The sequence below is a fragment of the Hoplias malabaricus genome, chromosome 10, assembly GCF_029633855.1.
Source record: "Hoplias malabaricus isolate fHopMal1 chromosome 10, fHopMal1.hap1, whole genome shotgun sequence".
Taxonomy (NCBI): domain Eukaryota; kingdom Metazoa; phylum Chordata; class Actinopteri; order Characiformes; family Erythrinidae; genus Hoplias; species Hoplias malabaricus.
Window position 1 is genome coordinate 10,197,157 of NC_089809.1, and position 12,523 is coordinate 10,209,679.

Sequence of the window (12,523 nt, forward strand, 5' to 3'; positions counted from 1 at the left end):
AGTCCTGTACGTGCCGGTGAACTGGACAATAGGCCTTGCAACAGCTGCTAATGATTCTTTTGTAAACAAAACAACAAAAAAGAGGAATCTTTGTAGAAGTGGCTGTCCAGGGAGATCTATATCAATTTATTTTGCTGTAATACAAAGTTATCTCTGCTAACTTGATTCCACAATGAGTTTTTAAATAAATTAGCATTACTGAATAGTGTACACAGCTATGTGAATCCAGCCAGAGAATATTAACTGCCCATTGCTGTTATGTCAGTTAACAGACTGAACTCAATGTCTTCTAACAATTAAGCAGTTCTTTCATTGGAAAGCCCTGTGAAGTTTAATTCTCAAACTTTATATTCCTATTCTTCACCATTTAACAAAAAAATTAAAAATAAAAACCATATAAATATTCTAGTAAAAAACAATAGGTATAGTAATGTAAAAATGCAGTTCTGCAAATAGTATTACAAAAAAAACTATAATTACAATTAAAAGTACTTTTACATTAACATATAAATTATAAAAAGTTGTTATTGGTTTGTCAGAGGTGAAATCAAACTTTACATAAGGGAATACATAACCGTTACTTGTGTAATTACTTGAAAAAAAAAATTACTTTTTTTCACAAGGTTGATATTTAAGCTGCAGCATTGATTGAATTAGCTTAATTATGGGGAGCATGTTTAAAAAAAGTGCATAAAATACTAAAACGTGTTTTACAGATTTATCTGATTCAAGATTCATTGAGAAGTAGTTTTTTGATTGTAATTATTATGTAAGAACCTCCTGAATTATATAACAGCATACTTTGAACTATATATGCTGTAGTTTAATAGTGAGGCATAACAAAATTTTACAAATTTCAGACAAATTTTTTATCTCTGAGGGTCCATTTTCACATTAAATAATAAAAATCAAAGAAATTCATAGGATTTAAGAAGCTCTCAAATGAAGATTTGGGCAGAAACAAGACACTACAATGCCTTGTTAATGATGATAATATTAATGTAGTCATATAAAATAATGTATAATAATTTTGTAGTAATTATCACCAGTGTACATCTACAAACATGTACTGTCAAACTTTTCCAGTAATTCTTAGCAAATCTATGATATCTAAATTTATACACAATAATATTAATATAAAAGCGGCACAGTTGCACAACAGGTAATGTCGCTCTCACACAGAGGAAGAAACACCTTTATTGATCCCCTTAGGGAAATTGCATTTGACCCATCTGTGGCAGCGAACACACCCTAGTGAGCAATTCTTCAGAAACACTAGGGGCAGTGAACACACACACAACCAGAGCAGGGGGGCTGCCAAACACCTCGGCACCTGGGGAGCAGTTTGGAGGTTAGGTACCTTGCTCAAGGGCACTTCAGCCGTGAATTAATTTTTCCTTGCCTGTCCCTGGAATTGAACCAGTGACCCACCGGCCTCAAGCTTGCTTCTCTAAACTCAAGGCCATGGCTGCCTCCACAGCTCAAGGATCCTGGGGATGTGTTTTTTTTACACGTCTATAATGAAAGCTTAAAAATATTCACTTCTCCTTCTGAAGAAAATTAAATGTATCATTAGGGAACACAACTGGACTTTAAACCACTATTGTGCCTTTAAAAGTACATTTAGACTGCCTTTACCTTTTGTAAACATAATGTACATGTGTACCGTTGTACAGTGCTTTTTTCTGACTGTATAAATGAATGGGTGACTGTGTAATAGCCTGTGAACGACTGGTGTCTTATCCAGGATCCTGTTATGCATCCAATGATTCCAGATATGCCCCAGATACACTGTGACCCTGATAAGGATGAAGTGGTTAAAGAAGAATGAATGAATGAATTAATGTACTGTAACAAATTTGTCAAAGAAAGTGAGGATGACATGAACAGTTTTAGTTAAAAGCCACACAGAGCTTACTAACTACTCTCCACCTAACATTTCCAATAAACGAACTGTCAATTTTCACCAAAAAGAGTATATATCATGAGCACTTTTCTCATAGCACATTGTCCTTTAAGCCCCAACAACATGTAGGGATCAGGGCCAATATCACATAGCCCCACCTCCATACTCCTACCATCCCAGTCAAAGGCAAAGTTACACAAATGTCCTAAAGTGCGTCAGAAATGGAGTACCATTATCTGTGCAGTGAGGTTGCCATATTGGTCTGCCAGCAAACTGAAGAATATGCAGAGCTGCATGACAGTTGTTTCTTCCAACCACATCTGGTGGTGCTCTATGACCTGAAGCGGGGTGAGCTAGGCCTCCCAAGTGGTACTGATACCACTGACACCAGTTTTGTAATCAGCCACATCTTCACCACTGACTCCGTCACAGTTAAGGAACTGCTCTCCAGTGCTGTGCTGTGGGCACCACCACATTCATGATCAGTGCCTATGCTGCTGGGCCCAGTGTTTGAGGCCACCGTCATCAAACTTGGCTCTTGTTTTGCCACAGGAGCCAGGGCAGATAATACTTGTGCAGGATCCAGCAGTGAAGTACACACTTAAAAATTGTGATTCTACAATGGTTCTTTATTAAAAGAAATTGTTCTACATAGAACCCTGAACACGATGGCACCTTCATTCATTATCTGTAACCGCTTATCCAGTTCAGGGTTGCAGTGGGTCCAGAGCCTACCTGGAATCATTGGGTGCAAGGCGGGAATACACACTGGAGGGGGCGCCAGGACAGACACACACTTGTAGAATCGCCAATCCACCTACCAACGTGTGTTTTTTGGACTGTGGGTGGAAACCAGAGCACCCGGAGGAAACCCATGCGGACACGGGGAGAACACAACAACTCCTCACAGACAGTCACCCGGATTGGGAATCGAACCCACAACCTCCAGGTCCCTGGAGCTGTGTGACTGCGACACTACCCACTGCACCAGTGTGTATTATAAATGATCCCATTTTACTTTAAGTTTCATACAAAACTTTTTGCATTACCACTGTTCTTTTTGGTACATTTCCAATTTTAGATAAGCTTGTTTTATTCAACATGAAATTCCTCCACATATTGTTGCATAATCTAATCCTCTCTCACCCAAATAAAACACTGAAATACTGAAGCTTATCTGAACCAAGAATCCTATAATAAAATGTATACAAACAGCTTAACCAGGCTTCCATAGATACATAAAGGCATGTTTCTGCAGTATTAGTTTACTTTTATTAAAAAGACATTCTTCAATTTCTAGTCGCTTAAACTATTTTTCTCCCTCCTTCAGTCAAAACAAAGACTATTGAAGCTGAACTCAGTCTCTTCTCAATGAAGTGGACACAGCAAATCCGAAATCTATAAGGCCTTAATGTATAATAACTTGACTATAAATTGGAGAAAGTACACAAAGACGGGTTTTTTAAAGCGAGTTATGGTGAAGGCGGAGGTTTGAATTTGCCGCTGAGTTTCAGTGGCGGTGTGTGATAGGAGCGAGGCCCAGAAGAAAGGTCGCGTTAGCATCGGTGCCATCGAGTTCACACACAATATGCGGGAGCATAACGACGGCCAAAACGTGACTGCCGAGTTTTTATCCGGCTCCTCCACACCCGCGGCGAGCCACGCAGAGCCTCGCGCCGCCGAGAGCAAGGGCTGAGGCAGATACGACGCTCCGCCGCTCGGTTTGTTTGTGCTCGGTCCGCGGGAATGTGGAGCTTCGAGGACTCGCAATAACCACCGCTTTTAGCCAACGACAAATGGACTAACCTTACAGAGAGGGACACAGAAAGAGAGATACAGAAAGAGAAGGATAAAGAAGGAGAGAGGGAGTGAAGGAAAGGGGGAGAGTGAGAGCTCCTCTCTTCTCCTGCGCCTTCTTTCTTTCCTGTGGATTTTAACGTTAACAGTTAACACCGCCGTGCTTTTTCTGCTGCATTGGCCCTGGAGCTTTAAAATCAGATTTCGACTGGAGACGAAGGCTAACGTTATCGCAACGTTACACCAACGTTACGAGGGGATTTAAATACAACAAAATAATAACAACATTGCCTGCCTACCTCGACACATATTTGCTACCAGGGATTTAACTCATCACGTGTTTTTAAACGACGGGAACGTTAAAAAAACGTTGAAATTCGCGTTCATGTGTTGCTTTGAAGGTTGACGGAGAGCCAAAATGAGTAGGGAAAGGCCGAAGAGAAACATAATTCAGAAGAAATTCGTAAGTGTAAATGTCCGTTGCATTCGGTGGCGTTGTGTTTTATTTTTTTTTTTGTTTTTTTTTGTTTTGTTCTTATGGTCCGATAAGGACAGCATTATTTACAATGTTATTAATGCAGACTAATCATAATCACCAGTCCCATTGTCCTTCACGTTGCAGGGCTCACACTAGCATGCTAACGTTAACAAAAACGTAGATAAAGGTTTATTTTTAAAGACCGAGGCTAAACGCGTCGAGCTAACGTTAATGTCGGCTTGACTTTGGTTTTTCAGACTAAGGACGGATTGGCAGACTGTAATGTGGGTCTCGTAGTTGACCCAAATATTGCAGTGTGTGCGTGTGTGTTTGTGTACACTCGTCTTGCTACACTGTGAGGACTAAACATTCTCACGATGTTAGGACGTCATATTAACATAGCATTTTTTGCTTTTCCCACTTAGAAAACGAACTGTTTTCACCACAGAACCCAACTTTTGGTTACACTGCCATTGTGTCTCCGAGGTTAACGTTCACCTAAATGTTTGCTGTAGGTTAGGAATAAGTGTAAGTGTAGCATGATTTGGCTGCAGTAATGTAGAAGTCTAAGTCATGACAAACACAATCGGTTCTGACTCTTTATATTGTGTGTGTGTGTGTGTGTGTGTGTTAAAGTAGCCTCGCAGTCACGCTTCACATCTGCTGTTTCCGGGTTAAAGCAGTGTTGGCAGCATTCACACTCACGTTTTTTTGTTTTAGTCTAGGATTAAAGTCAAGAAATGAAACAACAATATGCAAACATGTGTGCTAAGCATATTGGAGCTTAGCACTCTAAGCAAAAATCTTGGGTCAGAGAGTCCATAATATTCGAAACAGGTAAATAAGTAATTTTCAAGCTTAAATATATGAATTAATAAAGCATATGGCTGTTTTTTTAATCGTGGATTAGAAAATAACCTTATATTTGACCTTATATTTGATTAATTTATGTTTTTTATTTTATTTAAATGCTTTTTTAGACAGTGTCACGTTAAATATGACTGGATAAAAAGTGTAAAAATATTTCAAGAAATGTCCCTGCATATACATTTGTAGTAAACACCTTTGACATAAAACCCATTTATTTAGTGTAAATTCTCCCAGGGCAGGGGCACAACTGGTAGTGCCGCTGTCACACAGTTCCAGGATCCTGGGGTTGGGGGTTTGTGGGGTGACTGCCTGTGAGGAGTTTGGTGTGTTCTCCCCGTGTCTCCATGGGTTTCCTCTAGGTGCTGTGGTTTCCACCCACGGTCCAAAAGCACACATTGGTAGGGCGATTGGCTACTCAAAAGTGTCTATAGGTGTGAGTGAATGTGTGAGTGTGTGTTGCCCTGCAAAGGACTGGTGCCCCCTCCAGGGTGTGTTCCCGCCCTGTATCCAGTGATTCCGGGTAGACTCCAGACCCACCGCAACCCTGAACTGGATAAGCGGTTGCAGACAATGAATGAATGAATAAATGAATGAATAAATGAATTTCTCAGAGCGTTTACTTATTTGGCCATAAAATTGATTCACAATTACATTCAATTATATTATGTAAATGTAAATTACACCAAATTAAGCCCATTACATTTGGAGGCTTATATATGACACACAAAGACACCCAAAATAGCTTTTTTTAATCTAAAATATATAAACAAAACATTTGTGATAACATATGAGTGACTTTTTTGACATCTTCACCATTTCATTACGTGGTAGTGTAAATAGAATCTGTGGAATTCACCTTAAATGGAGAGGGATTCAGTTTGTATGTTTTGCATGTTTGAGAAAATGTCTTTGTTTTTTTAGTATTGGGAAAATTTTGTTTATAGTCTTGGCTTGTTGGCATCATATGTAGCATGTTTCGAATATATAAAGTCGGTCAGTGCTATGCATATCCAGTATGAAGAAGTTAACTGCAAGTAGAAAGATGCAAATATGGAGTTGTTTATATATTGTCATATTCCCCACTGTTGTAGAAGATGCAAGCTGTTGTCCCTTTTTATAACCCACAGTGCAGTATATGATAATTATGTATTCTTAGATTAAATAATATTCTTGTTTCGAATATCCAAGTATATCTGAACAGCACACAGGCTACATTACATAGCTTGAAAATAAGTATAAGCTAATTTATAGTGAGCGATATTGTAGTAAATTGCTTAAGTAAGTTTTTATTATTATATTGGAATATTTATATTTACTTCCTCTTGGACTTGACTGATTTCCATGTTTATAGTGAAGCAAAGTGTGTTGTGTTCTTTGGTTACAAAAAAAAGTGTGCTGGCACTGCCTCCTTGTGTTTTAGCCCCCACTGTGAGTTCAGCTGGTCATAAAGTGTAATTTGTTGGAGTGCAGTGAGCTAGACCCAGCTGCTGCTGGGCATTTAGTCATAAAAGAGCCTGTCAGTGTCCGTCTTATCAGCACACAACTGGCATGTCAAGTTGAGCACCCACATGCAAACACACACACACACATACGCAATGACACATAGAGGCCTACAAAGGTTGCTTTGTCTTCTTAGATACTAAATTTTGTGTAAGGTTGTGGACAAATGTTCTACAAAGCTATCACCTTTGCCTAAAATGTGATATGGTTATAGCATTTCATTGGTTAAAAGTGTCATATATTCCCAAAACTGAGAATATCAGACTCAAAATTGCAATGTAATTATGGGATTTTTAGCCAATGTATGTATCTGTTACTATTTAAACATTTTGAAAATGTTCTAAAAGTTTCTAGTAGCTGCTGTTTTAATTATAGCTTATGCAGAGCTTGTGTATTTCCTGTAGCGGAAAGGTAAACCAATCAGAAGCTACTGAATGCCCACAATACCTACACTACTTTCTGCACTAGAGCCTGAAGCCTAAAATAAGTGGATATGATGGTTGTCTTTGTCCAAAAGTGAATATTAATGTATAGTAAGAACCACAATTTAAATTGTAGGCAAAATATTGGCTCTGAAATTCACAACTATTTCCCCCAAATTGTAGTAGAGAGTTAGAGAGTTATAATTATTTACAAATATTACACATTAATATTAATGACATACATACACTGTTAGGGAGAACAATAAAATCATACGTTTTAAATATAAGTTAATTTTAATAACTAATATCTCTCTCAACTGTAAAGCAAATGCCATTCAAATCTGATTTGAATTGTTATATTTATGCATCCTTAACAATAGCTTTGAGCAAAGTTGATCTTATCTGTTTAAATTTAGTGGTTGTGACCAGCAGTATAATAACCAACAGGATCAATGTATATTTTAAATGTTTGCAATACGAAATATATAATAATACATTTGTTGGATAATAATAAATTCATAGCTCTTTTTTTATGCCAAAGCTGTAATCTTTATGCCGAGTATTTTGTAGACACCCTTTGTTGGTTGAGTGAGAGATGAGAGAGATTGCTCAGTGTTGGTTGGTCAGCTATGGATAGCAATACAGAAATGTTTAGATCTGTAAACTGTAAAGTTGACATTGTCTGAACTTAACTGCAGTATAACTATACGACACACACAATCAAGACAATTAAGGGGTGATAATACCACAAATTTTGATGTCTAACGCCTCAAGTAACATTCACTAACTCAGTGAATGGGTGCATTACCACCACAATAGTGTTGTTCAGTATAAGTCATATTGTAATTCAGTATCTAAAACTGATTTGTTGTTTTTGTATGGACAGGATACAGGGGGGTAAAAAGTTGTTTTTAAAAACACAAAGAAATGTGAGGAAAAGGTATTAGATGCATTGCGCATAGATACAGTGTGCTTGCTTGGTTAGTCTGTCCAGTTCAGACAACGAGAAAGAGAAAGAAAAGGGTGAGGCTTCTTTTAAAACACTACTGTCTGGCTGTACACTGAAACTATGCAGTTCCCTGAAGGTTATGCTTGTTTATTGACTTAGCCCAGACACTAGTGAGCTGTCAGTTAAAGCTTCCCCATCAGATCAGCAGCTGATATGTGTTGTGCTTTGAATAACAAGCCTTACACGTACACAGTAGCCCGGCTGGTTTATGGTTGCCATTATGCAATCTCCAGCTATCTGCCCAAGAATATTATACGACGTCATTTGGGTTTGTGCAAAAGGGCACACCTGGCAGATTTGGGTTTATAGTCAGATTGCTAGATTGTTATGATTGTGTAATGTGAATTGCAAGTTCTCACCTCCTGCAAAGCATGTCTTGCAGATGTAAATGCAAAACTAGTATAACAGGCACAACGTTGCTGAATCGACTTTTATAGCCAATATGTATGTCACTACTTTCTTGATGACTGGGCTGTTTGGCAAGCTGTGTGATGATAATCATTTTTAAAAAATTTCCGACTTCCTTCTTTCACAGGAATTAAGCAAGTGTAATGGACATGCCCATTTATGTACAGGCAATTTAGGCCTAATTTCACCATCAATGTGAATAAAAATAATTCTTTTCATAGGGATTATAGGGCATGGGTTAAAACTGTTAATGAGTCTATAGATGTTTGTTTTTATATTGTCGCTGTCCAAAGAAACACGTGTATCTCTTGTGTATACATTATTTGAACACAACAACTGACCTTCACATTGTGTGAAATTCATGATGAATGGACACATATATATTCTCCAAAATAGACTTCCATTGAAAGAGACATTCAATCTATATTATTATTTTATTCAATTCATCCACAAATGAGGACAGGTACTAATGCTGTGTTCTACTGGTACTTGCATGTCTGAATTTCCAAGTTCCAAGTGAAAAATATCAATTGGAAGATCCCCCACAATTCATATTTCTTACTTGGAATGTCAGGGAGCCTCACCAACCCCGAGGTCAAAATCCAAGATGGTTGCCCACACATCATGATTATATTAAAGAAGAACTATAATCCAGTTTATTAGTTCCTCTACTGTCAGTACTGTCCAGCTGCTGTATGTAGACATGTTTTCAAGGTGTTTTGATGTATAAAATATTGCATAATTTGCTGTTATCAACTGGTATTGCTAACAGTGCTAAGCTAACAAACAATAAGCTAACAAATGAAAATCTAAGGCATTGTGTTTTCTGAATGTTTAACTGGAATGGGGTCAGCTCGGGTTTGACATCATTCTCAACATAAGACTTATGAGGTAAATGGAATGCAGCATATGTTAGATAATTAGTTTTGCTCACAAATGCTATTCTGTCTCACCCTTAAGGTATTGGTTGGTGCTCAAGTGACATCAAGAGATGTTCTGCTGCTTCACAGCCTAATGCTATAGGGGACTTATACCCTGCTATAGGGGACTTATAGACTCATTGGTTGACTGCTCCATTGTCTTGAAAAACTCTCTAAAATGTTCTCTAGAGCAGTGCATTAGATATTAAACCACTCTGAGTTAGTTAGTTTACATGTCAACCTGGTGGAATTAAATGTTTTAGGCCTAAATGATTTAATGTGTGTGGAACAGAGGCACAAGAGTGTTGCTTCCACACCACTCGAGGATCTTGTGTCTTGGGTCACTGTCTGGAAGCAGTTTGGGGTGTTGCTCCTATTTCTGTGTGGGTTATCTTCCTGGCGCTCAGGTTTTCTCCCACAGTCCAAAGAGGCATGTTGATCGGTTGATTGGCTATTCAGTTTGTGGGTGACTGAGTGAGTGTGTGATGCCTTGCAATGGACTGGTACTCTCCCCAAAGTGTTCCTACCTTGCTAAACCCTAGGCCTGTCACAATAATTACATTGTCTACTTATTGTACAATACAGGGACATTTCCTCAATAATTTTTACTGACCTCAGTATTGCCCGTTGTGCTTACTTATGTGTTTGTTTATGTAAGAATGAATTTCACCAATATTTCAACCACTTGCTGTGTTCTGTCCTATGGTTTTCTCTGGTCTCTCAGTTCTGGTGCCATTATTTCGCTTTATTTGTAAACAGTGGTTTTATTTTATATATGTTTTATTTATTTAGGATATTTAAATATAATACATTTTCTGAATATTCTTAATAACTACATTTTTGCTAAATGGACAGTGTCTTGACCACAAAAATGTGATAAGCAATATATATATATATATTTCTTTCTTTCTCTCAAGTAGATTGGTTAAGTATTGCTTCTTCAGTTGATTTTCATATTTTGGCCCTGTCTTAAAATTCTATCAAAGCTAATGTGTCAGCTTTGACTAGTACCTGGTCAAAAAATGACTGTCCTAATACGTAAAGCACAGTTCCATCAATTATTATTTGGATTTAAAGCTCTCCTTTGCCTTTGACTTGCAGAATGGAGATACTATTTTGTTTGCCAGGTACTGCTGAATTGTTTACAGCATTATTTATCAGTCAGTGCTGATACTACATTTGTAACAGTCATTATATTACATATGGCCAGCATAGGAATTTATGTCCTTTTCATAGTCAGCTCTGACTACTATTTGCAGGGAGTTAATCTTTTCTCTTTGTTAAGCTGACTGCTGGGTAAAGGTGTGGTTCAGCTGCTGCTGGTTTCCTCACTGAGATACTTGAACAGCTCATTTAAGTCCTGGCACTGCTTTATCGGCAGAGTGCTTTTTTCACATATGCATTGTGAACAGGCCTGCCAGACCACTGTATTTAGTTTTTAAATAAATTTGGAAGAAAGTTAAAAGTCTGCTAAGCAGCTCAAGCAGGCAATGTTTTGTTTACCTACCTGTTTAAAGCAAACTGTAATATTGGTGTAATAGTGGTGTAATCCTAAACAATGTGTTGACATTCAATATGAGCTGAGACCATTTTTGCAATTGTGGATTTTTTTTTAATGTTAGAAATGTAGTGATATATATTTAAGCCCATTCTCAGTATTTTCATGTGCACTGTATGAGTGAGAACACATCCAGTACCGTTAAGATGATTTAGAGTGGTTTAAAGGGGACATTTACGATTGTAGGTAAACACTGTTCTTTCTGGTTTGCTTACGTTCAGAAGCTCCGCTTCATTTAAAGTGGAATGGTATGTTTGAAGAAAAAAATGACTTTTGTTTGTACGTGGCTGAAGTTTAACTTGTCTGTAAGTTTTCATTCACTGTTTGAATTACCACAGAAACTCATTTGTAACTGGAGTTATTTAGTAACACTTTCGATAATGCAGTTAGCTGTCATCTGCATTTGATGATTTGAAAGATATTTTCAACTTAAGTGATCCAAAACAGGAAAAATAATTTAATATTACCCATCTATGGCAATATCTTATCTCTGTATGTGCTTTTCAACGTTTGGAATTCTCTCCGTAGTCTAAAAACCTGAGGTTTAGTAAACATATTGGAATGGTTTTGAGCATGCAAAAGACTGGAGAGCTGACAAATGGTGAGGAAACCTCAGAATTTTACACTAGGTAAAATTTGTTTTTTTTTGCTCCTGGTGCTCCCCCTACAGTTGCAGGGTGTGATTAATTTTTACAGCACTATCCTGAAATCAAGTTTTTATAATTTGGGTAAAAATGTACAATGGCCTGATATGCCATAGTTCCTATTAACACCACTGTAAAGAAATGCCAGTCTTGTTTACAGTTTAGTGCTGTCAAATCCTCACAGCACTTCAAATCAGCCAAAAACAAAGCTATTTATGTAGCAAAGGGGGAAGGGGTATTACATATCATTCATTCATTCATTATCTGTAACCGCTTATCCAATTCAGGGTTGCGGTGGGTCCAGAGCCTACCTGGAATCACTGGGCGCAAGGCGGAGAATACACCCTGGAGGGGGCGCCAGTCCTTCACAGGGCAACACAGACACACACACACACACACATTCACTCACACACTCACACCTACGGACACTTTGGAGTCACCAATCCACCTACCATTACATATCAATACTACTAACTATATATATATATATATATATATATATATATATATATATATATATATATATATATATATATATAAACATTGTTACCTATGCAGGTCTCCACACACATTTGGCTACATAGTGTATATATTGCACTCAGGGTATAGAGAAAAATCAGAATTACTGCAGCCATAAACATTTGAGATGTTGATATTGTATTTAGTGGTATGGCATTCAAATGAAGTTTAATATGGAAATACAAGATAGTTAAGTTCCCGGTGTTGAACTGTTTCCTACTATATACTTTAGCCAAAATATACTTTCGCTGAAGTTTAATCTTGTTGATCAAATGAACATGTGGAAGAGGTAATGAACACTATCAGATGTCTTCTACTCAGTGTCTGGTGTAGTGTGGTACAGACTTCTCAGGCTGCAAGTATTTATTGCATCCTGCTGCTGTCAGGAAACATGTGCTTAAAGAAAACCTATATGCATACTGTCTCTTTTTGTGATGTGTAGGAGTTATAGATATTATTGTCCTTCACAGTAAATTCACCAATGTTAAATCA

At 37.7% G+C, this 12,523-nt stretch overlaps 1 protein-coding gene across 1 annotated transcript in view; it reads left to right on the plus strand.

Moving 5' to 3' along the window:
• Positions 1–3,429: 3,429 nt before the first annotated feature.
• jarid2a (jumonji and AT-rich interaction domain containing 2a) overlaps positions 3,430–12,523 on the plus strand; it is a 105,470-nt gene continuing 96,376 nt past the window's right edge. Inside the window, exon 1 of the mRNA XM_066682931.1 lies at positions 3,430–4,166. Coding sequence (XP_066539028.1) covers positions 4,122–4,166 — 45 coding nt within the window. The 5' untranslated portion in view covers positions 3,430–4,121. The remainder of the gene's footprint in view (positions 4,167–12,523) is intronic.